At 32.8% G+C, this 23775-nt stretch overlaps 3 protein-coding genes across 3 annotated transcripts in view; all 3 read left to right on the top strand.

Moving 5' to 3' along the window:
* Positions 1 to 1014, top strand: part of LOC124451702 — a 55696-nt gene extending 54682 nt beyond the window's left edge. Inside the window, exon 5 of the mRNA XM_047002320.1 lies at positions 314 to 1014. Within this exon, the coding sequence (XP_046858276.1) occupies positions 314 to 738 (425 nt within the window). The 3' untranslated portion in view covers positions 739 to 1014. The remainder of the gene's footprint in view (positions 1 to 313) is intronic.
* A 9225-nt stretch (positions 1015 to 10239) lies between these two features.
* LOC124451708 (neural cell adhesion molecule 2-like) lies at positions 10240 to 23502 on the top strand. Its single transcript, XM_047002329.1, has 5 exons — positions 10240 to 10258; positions 10451 to 10488; positions 21275 to 21529; positions 21626 to 21880; positions 22896 to 23502. The coding sequence occupies exons 3-5, from the start codon at positions 21310 to 21312 to the stop codon at positions 23312 to 23314; spliced, it is 894 nt and encodes a 297-aa protein (XP_046858285.1). The 5' UTR covers positions 10240 to 10258; positions 10451 to 10488; positions 21275 to 21309; the 3' UTR covers positions 23315 to 23502.
* LOC124452309 (hemicentin-1-like) overlaps positions 12078 to 23775 on the top strand; it is a 275710-nt gene continuing 264012 nt past the window's right edge. The window contains exons 1-3 of the mRNA XM_047002889.1: positions 12078 to 12454; positions 14909 to 14977; positions 15205 to 15525. Coding sequence (XP_046858845.1) covers positions 14914 to 14977; positions 15205 to 15525 — 385 coding nt within the window. The 5' untranslated portion in view covers positions 12078 to 12454; positions 14909 to 14913. The remainder of the gene's footprint in view (positions 12455 to 14908; positions 14978 to 15204; positions 15526 to 23775) is intronic.

Below are 23775 nucleotides of genomic sequence, written 5' to 3'. Positions count from 1 at the left end.
TGCTTTAAAATTATATTTATGTTTAAAATACTATTAGCTCTTTCTGTTCAATTTGCATGCGCTACCTGAGATGCTAAAAATCCTTAAAAGAAAATTTAAGCATATCGCTCTTTTATAGCAAACTTTAGCTCTAGCCACACAATGCAATTAATATCTCGACCTTTGCCTTAGACTTAATGGAAATGTTCAATTCAATCTATCCAATGCTCAATCAAAATGCTCCAATCTTGTTATCATATGTATTTTAGTATTGTATACAAATAAACTCTTTTGATTTTTTTCCATATTTTTAAGTTCTATGCTTCTTCTCCAGACAACGTTCTTTGTGATGACCAAAAAGAGAGAATAAAACAGTGCAAAACAGAATGGTACATTATTTTAATAACTTTAACATCTGGAATTATCGTTGGAATTTTGGTTTCTATTTTAATTGTTTTTCAATATCGTCGGCATTGGTTTAGTAAAAATTGTCAACAATTTCAATCTCCATCTGAAGTTAGGAAAAATTCTGTTGATACAACTTATCAAGAATTGGATTTATCAAAAATTAATAATAAAGAAGATAATTATCAATCATTGAGACCAAAGGATGACACAGTTGATAAAACTTATCAAGAACTGGACATATCGAAAATGAATATAGAAGATAATAATTATGAATCTTTGCAAAAAAATAATGAATCGGAGTACGTGATAGCCGACGAAAAAAGAAATTATGAGAACAGTAATTTGTTTTGAAGAAAATCATAAATTTATTTTAAACATGTGTTTATAAACATTTTCCATGTTGTAAAGTCACAATGGTGCTTTTACGAACATTTACATTTTCTGATAAGATTTGAATTTTGCATCTTTTCCTCCCTTTGGAGCTACCAATACTTTATGATTTCCAGAAGGAAGCCATTTTTGGATAGGAAAATACACTGGTCATTCTGACTCATTCATTGGTTGTTTATGATAACAGTGTATGGTAATACTGTTTTTAAATAAATATTTTCTATTTATCTTACTATACACCTGCCTTCCTGACTTGTTTCCTGTGTATATCAAATTGTTTAGAACAGAATCACGAAAAGGCCCTGAAAAAGCACGAAATCTTATTTCTGATGAACCTAAATCGTAAATTTCAAAATTTGTCTTTGATTAGGGAATGCCTTGAGACCCATTTTGTTAAGAGAAGACCGTAGTTGGATAGTTAAGAACACCTTTAGTGATCTACTATGGAGCGCCAATCGTAACAAAAATTGTTTACAGTTTATATGGTTTCATTTTTAGTACAGGGTTAGTGGGTTGTTCGACAACACAAAGAGAGCTTCAAGAATACGGGGACCTTTAGAAAATTTACCGTCTTAATACTTGAAATATAAACAAATGTACTGGAGAATCCCAACTGTTTAATATCGCAATGCTCCAGACATACAAAAACCTCCATCATTCGGAAGCAACAATAAAACTGTTAACGTTTTGATATTTCATTCTCAATCTGAATGCTAAAACAACAAGAGCAATAACTTTCACTTTATAATACATTTACATTCAAAGGTCTTAAGATGTTTTTCTTTGATATCGTCGTCAGCAGTTATTAAGTAATGGAGCACCCGCCGGTGAAGAACATACGCTGTATTTAGGGTTAAATTGTTTGTGAATGATATTTTATTTTATGAAAAATGTTTTGTTTTATCTTCTGTGTACTAGTTACAATGGGAATAGTTTTACAGACATTAAATGCAGTCAATAGTTATGAACAAATAATCAAAAAGGTATTTATCACAAATTCACAACATCAAAAGTCAACAAGAAAGATTTTCAGTTGTCTTCAATTAAAGGTGAATTAAATGTATCATGACCATGTAGAAAAAAATAAATATTTGCTCACCATGAGACCTGAAAACCTTTTGAAGAAAGAAAGTTACCTGTTGTTGATGAAAATAGGAGCAATTTTCTCACGTTGAAGATAAAGTGATAAACTGAATCATGTAACTTCTACGTTAAGAAAGATGAATTAAGCAATTCATTCATTCAAACTTATACTTTCATTTATATTAACATGTCACTGAATTTCGTATGGATTAATCAATATTTTTTACTTGTGGTGTATAATGATGGGAAAGGCGCTAATATTTCCGTATATAAAGAACGAAAAGTTGAAAGCAGTTCCATCAATTGCAGAAATATTTGGTATTTGTGACCAATAACAAAAACTTCAATTCTGTGCGTCTATGTTTTTCCACAAATGATTTAATTTTGATATAGCAATATCCAATTGATAAATTTAGGTTCAATAATATCTCCACCTGGATGGTGAAAAATTTGTATTTTTACCTGGATCTTCTCACAATATAACTTGGAGATTTGAAGTTACCTCATCCATAATTGCACGTGTTTCGTCCTTTATCCCTCGTGGTGCTACTGCTGCTCAACGACTTGCAACGATAACTGGTAATGGTGAACCGCGATATGATTCATCACCTTTAACATTTCAAGTTTTTGAACCTGAAACTCTGATGTTAAAGAATGTCGATCAAACAGTGGTGTTTACACATTTACTATCGTAGCTAATACTGCTGACACACAAAGAAAGTAAATGTTTATATTGCCTGTAAGTTTTTATTTTGGTGTTTTTTCTCTGATGAGTAGTCTGCCGAAATGCATAGTGTCTTTTTCAGCTTTAAAAACAGTTCTTTTAGAATTGTTGAGTTAGTGTTCTGGTTTTAAACAGTTCTTTTAAGAACTATTACGTTATTATTTTGACCATTCACCATGGTATATGCTATTTTTAAGCAACTTTAATCTCTAATATACTCGATTAAAAACAGCAAAGTCGTCTGACGTCATCCATGTACAGTCCTTTGCTAAACAGAAGTTTGCAGTCCAACCATTTGAATTGAAGTTGCTTGGGTTGAAGTGATAAAAGTTAAAGGACAACTCGGTTATTTGTCATTTGATTCACTGTTTTACGAAATCAAAAATTTCTCAGTGGTACATGCCCACTGGGACTCGTCAAAAACGTTCTCAATCTAGCCACGTTTGGTATTTTCAGCTAAAAACTGCAGGATAAGATCATTGGTAAGAAAAATAGGGTAAGCAGGGGCGGATCAAGCTTTCCCAGGGCCCTGGCGATTCCAAAGTCCCCCATCTGGAATTCTTTGTAGATAAAGTATAAGAAATTTTTAATTGTGCATTAAAATTGTGAAAATTTCAAAGAATATTTCAGCAAAAGTGATTTATACAGATGTTATTTTTCACAATGATTTTCTTACAAAATCCACTTGTGGATGTTCATCGTCTTCAAGAGCATTGTAATCAACTAGGAAATAGATATTGGCACAGCGTGTCCAAGTATGCTTTCACAATTTATACATTTATCTAAAAGCACCATTAAGTCATATGTAAGGATAAAATTACAGAATAAAGATCGTGTGGCTGGTATTCTGTTTTTAAAACAACTCTGGGCAACTTGCATGGTTTGTCATGAGACAGGTTTTGATAAAATATGATCGCTCTGTTACATATGACAGCGTTGTCAAGGCGTTTACATTCTTTTCATTCACTTATATAAATATTTGCACAACATGAGACCCGGAAATAATGTGAAATAAGGAAAATTGGCTGGTTTCTTTAAGAAACACGTGAAGATTTTTCACCGGCTTAGTTACTTCAGTATTCTTTAAGGTAAAGTGAATCATTTAAAATGTTATCAAATATTGATGGACAAGATTATTTGTAAATAATTTCATTGACATTTCACGGAATTTCCTGTGGAATTAAGAAGTTGTCTGAGATGTATCATAGTGGAAAGTTCTTTAGTACTTCCGCAAAGTACAAAACAAAAAAATCTTGTTTTACTGGCTACAACAGAGGATGTTTTTTATCAAAAATTTTGGAAGTTTTACTGATGCTCTTGTTTCCTTCAATATTAATGGTTATAGGAAATCAAAAATATACATAAAATATGAAGGAATACATCATATATTTCTGTAGCAGTTCTGTGATTTTACTTAAGTTGCATCTTCACTTTACCTTTATAGACAGAATACAAGATGGCAAAGTTTGGCTTCCTTTCATTTGTTTTGTTCTGGTGGATTTCATCTTGTCAAGGTAGTCACTATTTTTATTAGATCATTAAGGAAGTAAATGTTTATTTTTGTCAAATAAAACTGTGGAATTTACTTAGAATTTTAAGGTATATTAACTAAAATACTCACTTAATTCTTCATTTTGTGTACAATGACCATAATCAATTCTGTATTGAATGAAATAATTTAAAAGCAATACCTGGCAGTATTTTAGAAGACAAAGAGTGTTCATTTCTTGCGTAATTTTCATCCAACGTTAGTTCAGTGAGTAAACGTCTCTGTGTACAGTGTTTCATTGAGTAAACGTCTCTGTGTACAGTGTTTCAGTGAGTAAACATGTCTCTGTGTACAGTGTTTCAGTGAGTAAACAACATGTCTCTGTGTCAGTCAGTAAACTCTCCTCCTAAAATAGTTAAAATAAATAAATAAATTTTCATCCACAAAATGAAAAATGCCACAATTTTTATTAGGAGTATTGAAAATTAAATTAATCATTTACGTAATAAAAATAAGAAAATTTCGCGTAACAGACTTCATGAAAATTTATTCAGGAGCGACCGTATTCACCATGTTTTTCATGGGAACAAAACAATCTTATTAAGTTTGAGTCTGAATTTTAACGTGGTTTATTTCTATGCAGGGTGTACATATCCTCTGTGATATAGGTCCTAGACTAATCGATGTCTTAGCAGTAATGTAATGAACACCAAATTCGAAATATTCTGATATCGATATCAATTCATCCCCCTACATCCGTGTTGAATTTCTAAACATTCACAATATCTTTTAACTCGTCAAACTTTCTACGCTTTCCTTCCTAAGACTTAACAAATAGAGCGATTTTATCTTCATTTTCAATTTTTTTGCCTTAAAGAAATGAGTTATTTTCTCCACATATTGCTTCAAAGCCTTAAATGTCATCACTATTCTACAATGCGTAACCTTCTTCATTGTCTGTGTAATATATTGATTCACGCGTAGTTGAATACTGACTTAAATAATTTAGCAGCTGGTATAAATATATAGTAACAATGATTACACTTTAACAACATTATCATTGCAATACTGCAATAGTTTATTTCAAGGTCATTATTTTTCTCTCTATAAGTGTGGTGTCTTTGTGGAACACCTTCAAAAACCTGAATTCCTCTGCCTTTGTATGTTCATTTGAAGAGCCTAATGCTTATTAAGCTTTGGTAGTCGTTGTTATGATTAATAAGACGTTTCTTATGTTTCTTAATGGCTCAGACTGACTTATTTGCCATTGTCTCATGACACATCGGGGCCTCTTCTGGAAATCAAAACGTGCCTTTTATTGTGCACATCTAGCTATATGATATCAATGTGACTGAAATTGAAAAAAATTCTTTCATCCCTTTACTTGTAAAATTAGTTACAATTAAAGAAAACAGTTAAAGAAGTTCAAAGCAAGCAAAAAAAAAGCAAAAAAATGTCCAGGAATGTGTAACTACTTTTAAGTTTTAAACTAACATCAAAGTCATCAGGAATGGAACGACTTCTCTTTTTTATAGCACTAAACTATTTTACTCAGCTAGCAAAGGCTCTGACATTTGAATTTTTTCCGAAAAATATAAATTGTTATCAATGACGACATAATGCCCTCATTTTTAGACACTGAAAATAAATTTATAAATTTGGCACGGGGGTAATTTCCGAGGGCCACCTACGATTGAAATGGCAATTTCCTTAAATTGGAGTAAGTTCGAGCCTTTATCTATTTGTTAATTTTGTTTTATATGTTTCTGTTCTCTATCCTTTGCTACTGTTTTCATTTAATAATTGATATTTAATGGATTAAAATGAATTAAACTTTATTAGATTTTATACATTTATCTTTTATTTCTTGTCATTTATAGGAATTATTCAATCACCTCCCTCTGGAACAAGTTTTACATTTCTACCTGGAGAAAAACACAATATAACGTGGACATTTAATGATAATTTAAATGATTTGGACAGTAGAGATTGGTATTTCACTGGTAGTAGTAATGGTTCAGCACAAACACTTTTGGCCATTGTCTTTGAAAACTTTAATGTAATAAAGTTAAGTGGACAAATTCCTCCAAATTATGACGCCTACAAACCTTCAACGCTGCGACTAAGAAATATCACTCATAGTTATGATGGAACATATGAGTTTCAATTAGCAAGAAAGGGCCGTGCGTTATCTCCTTTTATATCCAAAGTCAGAGTTTTCGTTGCAAGTAAGTCATCCCTGTTTTTTTATTATTTTGTGTTTTTATCAATTTTAGAAATTGGTATTTTTTTATTTGAACATTTAATATAATTATAATATGATTTATATCGATCATTTTAACCCTGTAGAACCCACAATGTGATTTTCTATAGCTAAAATTATTTCCATTGACTTTTTTACTCATTTGGAGTCATTACTTGCTGAAATGGGGAAAAAATTGTTGTTAGGTCCTATTTTAGCCTCATTGTGTTACGTGACATATATGTAACACCGGGCTCATTGTGGCATAAAAGATAACTTTATGCATTTCAGAATGGTTTGTAAGAATATGCACTTCAAATAGCAGGGCAAAATGTATAATTTTTTTAGTCAACACAACACAAGGTTTTTAAGAATAAAGAAAGATATGTTTTTTGAAATGCTATCACTGGTGGAAATCATAGAAACAATTACGTTCCTCAACAAAACAAAGTCTAACGTCACATTTCATACACACAGTGTTTGTTTGTTTTTCATGCAAAGTTTGCACCGCTCACGTTTCTCACTTTTCTTTGGCCAATGACAGTAGCCATTATTCTGAATATCAGCAGTAAGCAATCGCTGTTTTTTCTTTGGTTGTTGCGGGGTTGGTGATGGAATGCTTGACGTTGATGGTCGGCCTACTTTTCGTTTTGAATTTACATGCACCAGCGATGAAGCAACAGATGCCTGAAAGTTTCGACGGTTCATCATTTCCTTTATTGGAAGTCCCAGCAATCTGTAATCATGCCGGTATAAATTCCATGCATTTACAATTGCCACCATCAAAAAATGCCAATACAGATTGTGTACCACCGGCGTGGTCATACCTTGAAACGGTATTGAGCAAGAAATGAATCAAGCAGATCAATTCCACCCATATGCTTGTTGTATTGATCAAGAACTGCTGGCATGGGCAATTTGACTCGTTCATTCCTCTTTTTGTCCCATCTCTCAGCTGGCATAATAGGCTCAATTCCAATAAGCGTATAACAGAGTGTAACAGCTTTATTGTCAAACCAATGACTCGCAACAATGTTGCTTTTCTGTTCAACTCTGTGATCATAAGGCCCTCTTACCGTCTTCTTCAAGATCTTTTCCTCCTTCAAGTTATATCCTGACAATCGATTCTTTCGTACTTGTACCAGTATAATGCATTCCCCTCTCCTTTAGTTGCAGGAGAAGTTTGAAACTTGTGAACAAATTATCTGCATAAATTTTATAATTGGCATGGTATGCTAAAGTTGAGGTCAGGTTTAGTATTACATCGGCTCCTTGGCCCAATTCACTTCTTTTCCCATTTTCACCTTGGTAAACATCAAAATCGTACAATATTCCACTGTCGCCTGCTCTACACCAGACCTTGAATCCCCATGGATGTGGTTTACTCTTGATATATTGTCGAATGGGACTTGTCCTTCCTCTCTATTTACACATCATTTCATCAATTGAATTGTGCTCTTCTGGAATATGTTTTTGGCAGTTTTCTCTCATTTTTTCAAGCCATGGTCGAATTTTCCACAATTTGTCTCTCTTGTCATTGTCAGATACCAACGAATTGTTCACAAAATGAAGCATTCTCAACAAAAGCTGAAATCGATTACGACTCATGACATCACAAACAGAACTGTATGCAGTAGCAGATTCCCAATACTGTCGAACTCCACTCATCCTTACAAGCCCATATGAAAAAACATACCAATGAATTGTTCTATCTCTTTCTTATTAATGTTTATTGAGTTTCCAGACTTTTGGACACTGTATTCATTGGTGCTTGTCACCAAATTTTGAGGCATATCATCACTCACAAATTGCTTAAAATATTGAAGAGGAGTTTTTGTTTCCATGTTCACTGGGGCTTCGACGTTTGGACCAGTAAATGTTACACTAGTTTCCGACACAACAAATGAAGTTTTTCTCAAACTCGGCTTACTTGTTTGCATTGAAGCTATGGACATGTTATCATCATTGTTATCACTATCATCGATTTCCCCACTCACATTTTCAAACTCACCATCATCATCACTGCTGCCAGAGTATCCTCCCTACAGAAATTGATTGGCTTCTTGAATAATCGGCCTTACTGAAAATTGCTGACAAGTTTATTTGTATTTTGAAATTTTATAACAATCAATCTTTGAGAATTTTAACATGACAGGCTTGTGGCGCTTAACAAGCAATTGTAATTTTTATAAAAATATTATGAGCTCGTATGAACAGCCCCTTAGTTTCATGTCATTGTTACTAAAAATTCATGAATGTTCATTATCCTGTAGGTAATTTTTTCGTAAAATCTCGAGGATGAAAATATTTTTAACAAACTTGATTCTTAGAGGCCAATGTGCTGTAAATCTCTTTTTCATCACATTGCATTAAAATGACACGTAACTTTGTGTCTCTTCCATTATTGCTCTTCATTCAGACAAAGCATCTCCAATTCTTACAATTTGTTTTTAATTATAGTTTAAAAAGCTTTAATCCTTTTAATAAGATCAGGAGAAACGTTCATTTTTCCAACTTATGTTGTAAAATATTGTGGTCTATTGAATTGAAGCCTTTTTAAAAGTCTGCAAAAAAGTTGAGCAGCTACCAAATTCATCAAATTCATTCATTTCACGCAATTGCTTCAAATTCATCTTCATCAGTTGTACAGTGGTCTTTCCATGCGTATTGTTGTACATTGATTTTATCTTTAAGCAGTTTTGTAACAGTAAGGCATTCCATAATATTAGCCAAAGCATGCGTAAATGAAATGGGTCAGTGTTCATATTTTTTGGAGGGATCACTTCAGGGATTAAGGATAAAAATTGAAGTTTTTGCAAGAGCAATGGTAAATTTCCGTCTTTAATGACTGATTATGCATCTTTTACATGACTGGGACGGAAAGATTTAAGCCTTAGAGCGACTTGTTTGGGATAATATCTATTTTTGATGTGACAAACAATATCAACGGTACATCAAACGGCTACTAAAACGAAGTAAACACACTAGTGGAAACCTCAAAACGCAATTCTTTTTCGTTTACATTTCATAAACAAAAGTTGTCGAATGCTTTAATGTGAAGAAAAAACCAGACATACAAACCAGTCAAATCAACTACAGACTATTCTAACAAATCTAAATCCAAGTCTTTCTATTACAAACTACCCAGCAAAAACTACGAAAGTGTACAAGACGCTTCTGTAATTATGTGGACATTAAAGTAGTTTATTCCTTTGAGAAAATTCCAGAGGTTAAAGCCAAATTCCTCCCACAAAATAAAAGCCACTGAAAGACACTATTTCCTTTCTTTTCGATTCTTTTGCGTGATGTAATTCTCCTTATAATATTTAGGAGATAACTCGCCATTTCTTCACACTCATCAAAGAACACACAACTTCCAACAAGAATTTACACATTTACAAACACCTTCACACTTCACTACAATGTAAAACTAACTACAACAATTTATGATTTTGCATCGTGGACATCGGTTGCCTTTTATTTTACTCTAAAACTTAAAGAAGCTCTCTATACTAAAAAAGTCAAACAAACAAATTCATCACATCAACAGCATCTTCAATTTCTACGTATCTCTAGATTATTCAGTAATTTGATACCTGTAACATATTTCATATGAATATATTTCTCATTCCTCTGTATTGAAGATGGTATAAGCTGGCCGAAACCCATGTTTACTATGAAAAAAAATCATGTTTCTCTTAAAATGTTTCATATATCTGTTGTGTTGTTAGGAAATCATAAAAATATGATTCGTACAATAAAAAACAGTTTTTACCATCATATGAAATGATGTAACAAACATTTCAACATTTCATGGTTAAAAATATTTTTGTTCTATACTGTATTGTTGTTAGATAGTGGTTATGTAAAACGATATCTTCTCTTTTTTTAGTGAAACCAAATGTTTTAATTAGTTGTTCAAATCCTCTGGTTGTGAATAAAGGTGATAGTTTGTCATGTGTATGTAGAGGTGAAGGAGGTAACCCTCCTGCTAATGTCACATGGTTTGATAATGATAACAACATACTTGGTGATGTTGGAGTTGTAAATAAGACATTAGTAATCACTAATGTTACATTAAATGATGGTGGAAATTACACATGTAAAGCAAAAGTTATAATGATCCACGTTTTAGAGATGAAAAATCTATTGAAGTAACAGTGAAAGCTACTTGTAAGTTTGTAAGACAGCATTTCAGATCTCATTATAAACGTTTGTGTAGAATATTGAATTTAATTTTATTCTTTACAGATCCACCACAACAAACCATTATTACCATCAGTCCAATGTCAGTGAAAAAAGATCATAAAGCGACCATATCTTGTGAATCAGATTGTTTTCCTCCGCCAACATTCATTATTTATCATAATGGTGCAGTTATCAGCAATAATAAGACATACATCATTCAATCTGTCAACTTCAATCACGCTGGTTCATATCGTTGTGAAGCAAAAAATAAACTGGGAAATGATTTATCCGATGTTAAAAATCTTACTATCATCAAAGGTAAAATTAAAATTTTACTTCATCAATTTTTTGGGCTAGTATTCTACATTGTACATGAACAAATTACGACTATTCAGTTTTATCCCATTTGTACACGATAGTGCAAGATTGTGCTGAACAATGAAGATAGTTATATATTTTTCTTTGTTGGCGAGATTTAGATTCGTTGTGGTAAAAGACTACCACTGCCAATTATGATTGACTCTTAAGCCTACACCTCAAATGCCCCTTTCGCTGCCTACTGCGCTGACGTATGCATCTGTCGTCACCTAGCTGTTAACTTTGGCAATTGCATATCCTCATTAAATAGGTTATCAAGAGCCTTAGACGACTATGATTTGTTTATAGTTCTTCGAAGACCAATGATAGTTGTTTAGGCTTCATAATAAGTCAATATTCTTTAGGTCTAGTCGGTCACGCGATTGACTTTCAAAATTTCAAAATTTATTAATAATATACATCTTGAAAGTTGAGTGATTATTGTTTTGTTGTTGTTCTTTTCCAACATCAAAGTCTTTTTTACAAATAAGATTTTTAGTAAGCAAATTGCTTAATAGTGCAATGGCTTAATCCAAAAATCTCATTGGATAGCAGTTTAGTGGAAAATTTCCACTAATTTGGACTTTTAGCCAGTGATAAGCGTGCTTCCTGCTCGCTTGTGACTGGTTAGGGCATCGATCCAACAATCCGAAGAAAATGCACTTAACACTAACGAATATTCTCATTATTAATTTTCTTTTTCATAACTAATTTAAGAAAGGAATATTTTTTGTTTTTAATTTCAGTGAAACCAAAGGTGGTAATTAATTGTTCAACTCATGTGGTTGTGAATGATGGTGATAACGTGTCATGTGTATGTAGAGGTGAAGGAGGTAACCCTCCTGCTAATGCCACATGCATTTGTCGTTTGATTTTTTGCCATAACCTGTGAATTTGTTTAACAACTGTTTCTCCGAATTCGGTAATTTTTTATTGATTTATTAAGTTTTGGAGCTTGGCTTGGTTTTTACTTTCAGAAAGTCTGGTCACGGTGGGCCACACTGATTAAATACATCTATTTTATTCAATGTATTTTGGTTTAATGATCACCACTTAGATCACCACTATATTGAGTGAATATATGCACAGAAATATGAAATACGCCCATCGAAACTGCATAATCAACAACGACATCACGTACGTTAAACTGTAGTGACGTACATCACGTGCGTACATCATTCATCTAGATTCATGTATTAGCAATAGAGGAAATAGCCAATCTTACACTTACTCAAACGCGCTACTTAAACTTACGCACTTAACTTTATAATTACGTAAAACTACTCAAATTTCAAGTACATTATCCGCTGTGTAAAAACTGCACCTTCTTTAACCAAATATATAAAAAGCCTGTAAATAAATTCTAACAGATAGAACTCTCACGACTGTTGTAAGTAACTTCTTCGCTAGTGAATAAAATAATCACAAAATTTAATAGCGTTCTAGTACATTGAACTCACGTTCGGAGCTCATACGAAAGATTTATATGTAACGCTAAATTGGTGACCCCGAAAAGAAAAAACGTTAAAAAACGTTGCGAAGCAGAAAATTGAGTCTTTCTGAAATTCTCACGGAAGAAAACCAAATTACAGGGGTATGTTACGTTTTGCTGTATTTTTAGTGGAATAACGTACTTGTCCTTGTTGTCTTAAATGAAAATATTGTTTTGCTGTAAAGTTTTGGCGTAAATATTCATGTAATTCGACAGGCGCTATTGAAACGAATCTCTTATCGAGAATTCTTAGTCCAAACAAAAATTAGCCAATACTAAAGTTGTGTTTGTGAAGGAAGACAAATTTTTGTCTGAATTCGAGAAAACCTTCAATAATATGGTACACAACGTCGCTTTAAAGAAAGCTTTTTAAGAATTTTGATGCATTTTGAATTTCATAATTTAAAAGACCAAGACGAAACACTACATTAAATACTAAATGAGTATGTTGGGTTTCATTTCTTCTTTCATTCTTGAAAATATTTCTGTACTTCCTGTTGTATTGTTTAGTTAGGGGGTGTTTACTTGAATCCGGAATGACTTTCAATCCGGAATGAACGTGACTCGATCGAGATCGAGTTCATTCCTATTTTCATTCCGGATTGAAATTTAGTTTTAATCTCATGTAAACGCGAATTGAGTTTCATTCAGGAATAAGATTATGATTAATGACGAAGCACGCATGCGCCAGCGTAGTGTTTTCTGGCAAATTTAAAGGACATTGGCAACGAAAATTTTTATGGCATATTTTTGAAACTTTGTGATGTCTAACAACTAAAATGCAAAATTTTTTTTCAAAAATATTTTGTTGCTGAGATATTTGCAGCAAAAGTTTTATAAATTTCGCCATCTTGGATAAAATTTTAATAAAATTGTCTCGAGCGGTTGTGACGTCATTGGCTGGTGAGCAGTCATTACCTTATCTCAAACATTTTTATGGTTTATGACATAAAAACATAACCCAACTGTTGTGGTAACCTTATCGATTTGATATGGAAACCTTAACCCTCAGGGTTACCCTAGCACACATGTAAATGCTACAATTAAAGCAATTTGACGTAGGGTAACTTGCTTGTTAATGTAACCCTTCTGCTGGAATTACCCTACCTCCATGGGCTTAACAATCACTATATTTTATCATGAATCATACTGTAAACATTTGCCCATAAGCCTTGAACTTATATAAATTTGTATGCCCTCTTTCTTGGGCTTATTTGTGTTGATGGAATGCTTAGATTATATTGTATGGCAGTCATAAGCACAGTATACATAACACAGTCTTTATTGACAATAGTATGAAAATTCAACTGACAAAACATCAAAACATAGTAAAAGTATGCGTAAACAGTTTACAATTACATTAATTCTTATCCTGTAATAAATATATGCTTGTGGGCTTTTCTGGGCTTTTCTGTGGACCGAGTTGCAAACTAAACTAACTTCGAGTTGCCATAGCTACAAACAGTTAGTAAAAGGTAAAAATTCATTCGAAACTAAAGCATTGTAGTTGAATAAAGAAGAATTTCTGTTCACTATTACTTAAGAATTACACAAAATTACTTTCCTGTACAGCTAACTGTCTTTTCTTAAAGTTCATTTTGCTAAAACAATGTCAATCCTCATCTATAACCAATGTTTCTTTTGTAGTTTGTGTATAGACAGAAATACTTTAATTACATAGTTAAATGATTTAAATTTCAAGTTTATTCTGTTAAGAACATTAGGAAAGTTAGCCCTCAAATTTGGTTGTGCTATGTAAATTTCAGATCATTGTCATTGTTCATTTGTTTGAAATCTATTGTTTTTACAGCTAGTGAACTCATGAATAATTTACATAGCAGAGCTAAAGATATGCCACTGGTCACTTAAAATAATTGTAAAGTGAGTTGTAAATGTACTCAATGATTTACAATCTTTAGGAAACAGTCTTTATGTTTGTCTTATGCTTTCCTAATCAACTCAAGAAAGAAAAGTGTTAACTTTGTTTTCACAGGCTTATGTAAACTGAGGAGACCTTTTGGAGAACTTGAGAGTTGATCAGTGCAAAGCAGGTTTTGCACCTGCTTGAGCGTTCTCACAAAGATCTCTGAGGTTTGCATAAGACTTTCAAGGTTTGCGTTTTAATTTTCTACAAAGGGCTTTAATGGATGTTTGCAAAATCTCTTTAATTGATTGAGGTTGAGCTCCGATCAATTTACCCAGGCTAATGCAAACTCAGCCTTCCAATCAGTGCACACGTTTTACTGTTTTTATTTTATAAAGCAAATTAAAACACAAAAAATTTATTGCAATGATAAAGATTTTTCTGTGGTAGAATTAATGGAACATATTGCTACGCAAAATGTTGCCCATTTACGAGTAGAAATTACTACTTATTTTGATGCACCATGTTTAGTTCTGTGTACTGGAGATGGGCCGCAGCGCCGGCTATTTTTACTAGTTCAGAATTGACAAGCCGGAGCTGAAAAACCGGAATTTTCACAGCACTAAACATGTTAACTCATGATTTTATTTTCAAAGATCATAAGCATTAAAATTCATCATTTAATTTTTTAGTGAAAATGGTAAAGACAAATTTAGTATTTTCGACTGTTACATTGATCACATTTCTTGGTCTTGCCAAAGGTATTTAACTTCAAATATCCATTTCTTTTTTTTTACTTAAATGATTTTTGATGTATTTTTAGTTGTTGTAGTAGTAATATTTAATTAGTTTATTTTTTTTATTCACAATTTTTAAATAGAACCTGAATTAAAAACATCAATTACTTTTGTTATGTTAGTAGAAGATGTGTTTTGTCCCTAAACTATCTTTTTATCAGTCATAGATATCAGCTAAATTTCAATTTCAGGAACAATAACATCTCCACCTGATGGTAAAAGATTTGTATTTTTACCTGGAACTTCTCACAGGATAATTTGCAGATACAATAACATTAGTGCGTGGCGTTGGAGTTTTACACCTCGTGGCTCATCTTCTCCTCAACAAATTGCAAGATTATTTGCTAATAGCTACATACCTGATTATTTGTCACGACCTTTTGCATTTGAAGTTTTTAAACCTGGAACTTTGAGGCTGAAGAATGTAAATCAAAGTTACAATGGTGAATTGACATTTAGAATTATAACTACTCCTCCTACTCCTCCATCAAAAGCAAATGTTTATATTGCTGGTAAGTTTTAATTATTTCAATCTTGTGTTGTATGCATTGTTCTGAGTATTTAATGGGGTAAACTTGATCTGAAAATTTCGCCGAAGAAACGTTTATTACAGTTATTGTGTCGTTGCAAACTTTCTTTTTCGGAGTTGGATCTTTAGGACATTTGACAATGCTTCTGCAACTCATGCAATTGTAACAATAAGTGGCAATAATGGAGGCCTAAAATATGATACATCAGTCCTTAAGTCATTTGGTTTAGATGTTGAAGTTTTTAAACCTGCAACTCTAATGTTAAAGAATGTTAGACAAAGTTACATTGGTGTTTATAAATTTACCTAACTCCTAATCCTATTGACTTATCTGTAATGTGTCTTTTGCAAGTAAGTTGTATTTATTATTTTAAACTTAACAGCGGGGTTATCCAAGCCTTTCATGTAATCTGAGTAGCTGTAGCATCGGGCGTAATTATACGATGTATGACCTCGGTCTGGAATCCTATAGCTAAATACTTGAGCCGTTGAACGAAGACAAATGCAAAGACTTGTTTTATTTTGTTTTAATTTAAAAAGGAAATTATAAGACATCTTTCGATTTGAATAATCTATGTTAAAGTGCTTGTATCACAGATTTTACTACATTTGAGTATAGGACAAAAAATTAGTTTTTGATACCACTTTCGATTTTTGTGGTATAAAATTTGATATCAATTGATCAACTGGTCATATCACTATTATGTCTTGCCGAACAAAGAACAGTCTATCCACGCTTACAGATGCTGATGTTAAAAGCTTGATTCTGAAATTGCCCAAAACAGATGAAACCAAGGAAAAAGATATTCCATCAGAAAGATCTGACAAAAGATAACGGAAACAAGACGAAGGAAAATGAAAAGTGCACCGAACCTAATGATAAAGAACCAAAATTTTGCGCGCACGTGGTTGGTGTTGAGATATTTGTTTTAACATTAACCAGCACAGACAAAATTGTTTCAGAAAAGTTAGACATCGACGATAATGCAAGTAAACTCGACCAAATCCTCACTCGTCTACGTACTTTAGAAGAAAAATCGAAAAAAGATGATAACGAAAAAGCCGTCCTTCTAGTCGACAACGCAAAAATGGCAGCCGAGATTGACCATTTGAAATTTTTTATTAGCATGCTAAGAGAAGACTACAATCGAATCTTGTCTCTCCTTGATAACAATCAAAATGTTTGGATACATGTCAATCGTAAGAATCAGCCCAAGACCAATCAACAGAAACCAACAACTAATCCTTATCCTCTAGTAAATAGATTTGGAAATCTCCACGATAAATCCCACAAAGAAAGTCACGTAGCTCCGACAGTTAGCACACCGTCAATGGAAGTATGCCTCACTCAGTCAACTCAGTCCAACTGATTGCCTAGCGCAATAAGCAGAAGGAAAAATTCACCAAGTAAAAAATTGACACTCCTAATGACGACCAAGATATAACTGACCAAAAAACTCATAATTATTCAACTGCATCAACTCTTATCATTGGTGACTCAATGCTGAAACATATAGATCCAAAAAAGATCTCCTGGGCAGCGAGAGGTAAATGTACCTACCACTTCTTCAGTGGTGCAAAAGTAAAGGACATCCAGCAAAATGTCCTGGAGATCCCCCATAATAAATATGGTACTATTATTATTTATGTTGGTACTAATGATCTTGTCAATAGTAGCGCTGATGAAGTTGCCACAGGTTTAGAAACGTTGATTGTAAGTGCGAAGAAGTTAGCAGGTAAAGTGGGAATTTCAAGTGTTATAAAAAGATTTGATGGCAAGGTCATAATGTTATCATCACATGAAAATTACTCAAGCTGTAAACTGTATCAAACCCAATTAAACATTGAAATCACTGATCAAAGAAAAGGATTCATATTTTTTGAAACAGCTTTTAAAACTGTGAAAGTTGAAAAACTGTTACCTGGTTCATAAATAAATATCAAAAATTTGGAAATTTTTTAACACTTAGTATTCCTCGCATTTACTGGTTCATTTTGGAGCTATTTGTACACGAAAAACAAAATGCTTTTGTTATGACATATAAAGTATAAAATGAAAGAAAGATTAGAAATCTCAAACACTTCGAAAATGTCCATTTTGTTGGTTCTGAATTTCAAAGATATTTTATTATCTCGACAAGTATAATTTGATTCTGGGCTTTTTATTTTTGCTATTTGCAAAGCATAATGAGCCGATACATGTACGCTTAACGTACCTGTTTTTTAGTTTTTCCTCCCAAATTATCGAGCACAAACGCGCATAAACCGTTTCGTTCAATGACAGGGCTCTTCAGCATGCGCAGGAAACACATAGTGCAAAGCAGTCATGTGATTCCGGGCATAGAGCATTAAGCGACAGTCTTTGGTTGCAGGCAGTTGCACAGACTGAATTCCTGCAGCTACAGCGCATTATAGCAGACATTTGCGCTCTCAGAATTTCTGCAGGAAAGTAAATATCAATGACACGTTAAGAAAATAATAAACGGATATTATCTTCAGCAGACTTGGTAATCACACTTTCAATGTCAGAAATAATTTCTGGATAAATTTGCATTAAAGCCAAGCAAATTAAAAGCTCTTCTATCATAAAGCTTCTAAGATAGGTTCTTAGATTCCTTAGTGATGAAATTTATCTCTCACATTCATTACCTAAAATGCAAAGATTAACTTTAATATTTTCAAATCCTGGAAATGTTACATGCTTCAGTGTTTTGACGATGTTATCTGGCAAAGGCCCATTGTACGTTTCCCAGTATAAACACCATTGCCTTTAATTCAGCATCTAAACAAAGGGGATTGGGCAAATCATCATGATAGAACTTTGCAACACTTTTAAACTGTTCTTTCCAATCACTCTCCTTGTCCGACAGAGTCATCATTTTGACGGGAACGATAGATAATCCTCGGTACACATTAACACTATCCAAGTTAAACCTAGTGCTCAAAATGTTTGAAGATGGTCTAATAAAGGAATAGTGATGGTTAGTTTATAATGTTCTTTGAATGATTGACTGGGAGGATTAGATCTCCTAGTTTCTTCGACTTTGACTTCTTCAGCAAGTTTTACATGCATCCTCTTCAATAATTAACGTTTTTCCTCGTGACCTGTATCAACAATAGGTTTAAGAATTTTTGTATTTTGCTAAATTTCTTGTTTCACATTGGTATGAAAGAAATTTTCAATTGGCTGAGCTACACCTGACAATTTAGATCGTTCATTATCCAAAATTGGGAAGTAGAAACATGTGGTCCCATTTTCCCCCCATGTAAGTTCCAACATGTTGCCTAAATTTACCTACAGCATCATTCCAATGACGAAAGGGTGAACATTTAGTCTTGAGCATTTACTTGGGAATTTGTGTTCAAAAAGCACACATGATAAGCAATAAACACGATCTTCTTTTGATGAATAACAGATAGATAAAAACAATTTGCTTAAATTAATAATTTCTTTGGAAATCCATTTGAAAGAAGTATTGACTCTTTCTTTTCACGTGTTGAAGATACACAATCATGTGCCTTACTAAGCGTTGCCAATTTAACTTTACTTTTTAAATTTGAGAAAATCTTCTTGACAACTGGTGAAGAACTATTTTTGTAGTGTGTTTTCTTCATTGCTTACAGTTTTTCGAAGCTTTCATCCAACTCATCAGCCAAAATCACCTTGTCGTCTTTAAAAGAAATACAAACAATGTTGAATACCTTTCTTTTTTCTTGAGCCCATGTCGTGGCTTTTCAACTCTTAGACTCCAAGTCAGCATAATTCAAATGGCAGCACAGGTTATGAAAACACTATTTGGTATGACTTGCATGTTGTTCAATAGTCAGCTGGCTTCAATAATGTCTTCAGTATTTGTTTTGTTGTTTTGTCTTCACTATTTCTATAGTGAAATGTTTTTGTTATACCTGTTTACTTATATATGTTCTGCTCCTCGTTTTACTCTGTTTATTTGTTTTAACGAATGTCCTTATTTGACTTTGCCACAAACTTTCGTAAGTGAAATCAGTAAGTGAAATAAGTCAATGAAGTTCTTTCATCACTTTTTTATACTTCAACTGTCTGAACTTTCGTTGATTTCAATGAATGGCAATCTTCTATTTGCCACACCAAGTACACGGTCAGAAGCATAGCGATGGTTTCTATGAATTTTGCGACTAGTCTTACAATGAAGATTGTCAAGGTCAATTACCAGTTTCATGCAGCATTTTTAACTGCGTTCTATATTAACCACGCTAGACTTTGCATTTCTTGCTTTTTCAATGCACTTGATTTCAGACGTTTCAACATCCATTTGACAAACAACATACATGTATGTAATGAAAAGGTCATTTGTGGCTACAAAGATGGGTTTACCATCTCCACCAAGTTCTTCTTTTACAGGATGTGCATCGATCAACGAGTTGTGATGCACTCCTACCAAAAATGTGTTTGAACAGTGGATATATAATCCAACTTATGATTTCTCATTGTTTACTTGCTTACATGTTAAAGCATCAATAATTTCATACCTACCGACATTTGACAACGCGCCATTGCCTGATATGCACTCCTCTGTCAAACGGTTAGAGGACTTGATCAATTTGTTTTGCTGTGTCTTAAATTTCTAAAACAATTATTTTCGGAATTTTCAGGTTAATGCTCTAATTCTAAAACAGTTCTTTTCCGAACTCTTAATTTTTTCTTGATTTTTTCTTTGTTTTCTCTGGTTAGCTTTTTTCTCGGTATCTTGGGGTTTCGTGGTTTTTTATTTGGTTTCAGTCCATTCGCCATTACAATTGCTCTCTTTAAGGCGATATTCAAACTTGTCACCACGACAAAGTCTCTGTTTTAATTATTATTGGATTGTTAAGCGTAAACTATCAGCATCGTTTTCCATAGTTAACATGATTTTTAACTAAGCCTAAACAAACGCTTATAAAGAAACTCTACATTTTCTATCCAGCTCCCCAGCATGGTGGAAAATGTGGAGTTAAAAAATTTCTCAATTGTAAACAAACACTCAGTACTCCGCACTCCAAATTTTTCTCAATGCCATAAAAATAAGACAATTATGAACTATTGGTTTGTTTTGTCATAAAAATGTGTTCTTATATATAACATGTGGCTGAATTTACAAAGGAAATTTCGTGTTTACGATTCAAATTTCAACCAAGATAGAGAATAACTTTGTACTTCACTCCTTGAGGATTGGCTGCAATTCACCTATAGTCAATAAAACTTATCGAAGTTATGTAGAATGTTGCTTTCCTAAATTCCTAATGGAGGTTGCTATGTTTAAAGAAACTTGATTTTATTTATCAATTACTTTTTACCATGTACTCATTTTCTTTTTTTTGAATATTGACGGAAAATTTTCTGTTTTTGTTTTCAGCTAAACCAAACGCGTTAATTAATTGTTCAACTCCTCTGGTTGTGAGTAAAGGTGGTAGTGTGTCATGCGTATGTAGAGGTGAAGGAGGTAACCCTCCTGCTAATGTCACATGGTATGATAAAAATAACAACATAATTGGTGATGTTGGAGTTGTAAATAAAACATTAGTAATCACTAATGTTACAGTGAATGATGGTGGAAGTTACAGATGTAAAGCACAAAGTTATAATGATCCACGTTTTAGAGATGAAAAATCTATTGAAGTAACAGTGAAACCTACTTGTAAGTTTGTAAGACAGCATTTCAGATCTCATTATAAACGTTTGTGTAGAATATTGAATTTAATTTTATTCTTTACAGATCCACCACAACAAACCAATATCACCATCAGTCCAATGTCAGTAAAAAAAGGTCAAAATGTGACAATAACCTGTGAATCAGATGGTTATCCTGAACCAACCTACACTATTTATCATAGTGGTGAAGTTGTCAGTAATAAAAAGACATACATCATTAATTCTTTCAACTTCAGTAATGCTGGTTCATATCGTTGTGAAGCAACAAATAAGCTGGGAAATGATTTTTCTGATGTTAACAATCTTATTATCATTAAAGGTAAAATTATCAACTGGTAACTGCATTTCAGACAGCATTTCAGATCTCATTATAAATGTTTGTGTAGAATATTGAATTTAATTTTATTCTTTACAGATCCACCACAACAAACCAATATTACCATTAGTCCAATGTCAGTAAAAAAAGGTCAAAATGTGACAATAACCTGTGAATCAGATGGTTATCCTGAACCAACCTACACTATTTATCATAATGGTGCAGTTATCAGTAATAAAAAGACATACATCATTAATTCTCTCAACTTCAGTAATGCTGGTTCATATCGTTGTGAAGCAACAAATAAGCTGGGAAATGATTTTTCTGATGTTAACAATCTTATTATCATCACAGGTAAAATTAAAATGTTACTTTCATCAAAGGTAAAATTATCAACTGCTAAGTGTCACGAATTTTTCGCGTTTGTTTACGTTTCAAACGTCACGTTTGTCAGACGAAACGTCGGGTTTCAACTTGTAAACGTTACGTTTGTTCAAATCGCGGATTTTTAAGTTTGAATCAGCTCTTTCTTATATTATATAGTCAATTATCAAACTTTGCAAATCGCCTAAGGTACACAGATGTAATTTTCAGTTGCTACAGCATTCTATCATTGTAAAATCGTATAAACATGTTAATCACATGACCAAAACCTGTTCAATTTGTTCCTCAAACGTTAAACTTTCCTAAGCATACATTACGTTTCTAATTTGAAACCCGACGTTTCGCCTGACAAACGTGACGTTTGAAACGTGAACAAATGCGAAAAATTCGGGGCAGTTACCATTTGAACGCAAATGATGATAAAATCTTACTTTATCAATTTTTGAGATAGATGAGTTTCACTCTTTCATTTGATTTGTTCTTTTTGGTCGATTATTATCATTTTTTCGATAGATATTTCTTTCATTCAGTATTCTGTCAGCATTTTCATCTCTTTGACATTATAATTTGACTTGATTTCCAATAAATGTGTTAACATATGAATCTCCAACATCATTTTCCCTTTCAAAATATTCATCTACTGATTGCAACACGAAAGGTAATTTATTTACAATGCTTTAAAATCATCTTTATGTTTAAAATACTATTAGCTCTTTCTGTTCAATTTGCATGCGCTACCTGAGATGCTAAAAATCCTTAAAAGAAAATTTAAGCATATGGCTCTTTTATAGCAAACTTTAGCCCTAGCCACACAATGCAATTAACATCTCGACCTTTGCCTTACACTTAATGGAAATGCTCAATTCAATCTATCCAATGCTCAATCAAAATGCTCCAATCTTGTTATCATATGTATTTTAGTATTGTATACAAATAAACTCTTTTGATTTTTTCCATATTTTTAAGTTCTATGCTTCTTCTCTAGACAACGTTCTTTGTGATGACCAAAATGAGAGAATAAAACAGTACAAAACAGAATGGTACATTATTTTAATAACTTTAACATCTGGAATTATCGTTGGAATTTTGGTTTCTATTGTTTTTCAATATCGTCGACATTTGTTTTGTAAAAAACGTCAACAATTTCAATATCCATCTGAAGTTAGGATAAATTCTGTTGATACAACTTATCAAGGATTGGATTTATCAAAAATGAATAAAGAAGATAATTATCAATCATTGAGACCAAAGGATGACACAGTTGATAAAACGTATCAAGAACTGGACATATCGAAAATGAATATAGAAGATAATAACTATGAATGTTTGCAAAAAAATGATGAATCGGAGTACGTGATAGCCGACGAAAGAAGAAATTATGAGAACAGTAATTTGTTATTCTAAACATGTGTTTATAAACATTTTCCATGTTGTAAAGTCACAATGGCGCTTTTACGAACATTTACATTTTCTAATAAGATTTGAATTTTGCATCTTTTCCTCCCTTTGGAGCTGCCAATACTTTATGATTTCCAGAAGGAAGCCATTTTTGGATGAGAAAATACACTGGTCATTCTGACTCATTTTTTTGATAACAGTGTATGGTAATACTGTTTTTGAATAAGTATTTTCTATTTATCTTACTGTACACCTGCCTTCCTGACTTGTTTCCTGTTTATACCAAATTGTTTAGAACAGGATCACGAAAAGGTCCTAAAAAAGCACGAAATCTTATTTCTGATGAACCTAAATCGTAAATTTCAAAATTTGTCTTTGATTAGGGAATGCCTGGAGCCCCATCTAGTTAAGAGAAGACCATAGTTGGATAGTTAAGAACACCTTTAGTGATCTACTATGGAGCGCCA

Source organism: Xenia sp. Carnegie-2017, unplaced genomic scaffold (assembly GCF_021976095.1).
Source record: "Xenia sp. Carnegie-2017 unplaced genomic scaffold, XeniaSp_v1 HiC_scaffold_24, whole genome shotgun sequence".
Lineage (NCBI taxonomy): Eukaryota > Metazoa > Cnidaria > Anthozoa > Malacalcyonacea > Xeniidae > Xenia > Xenia sp. Carnegie-2017.
This window is presented reverse-complemented; position numbering and strand designations above follow the sequence as displayed.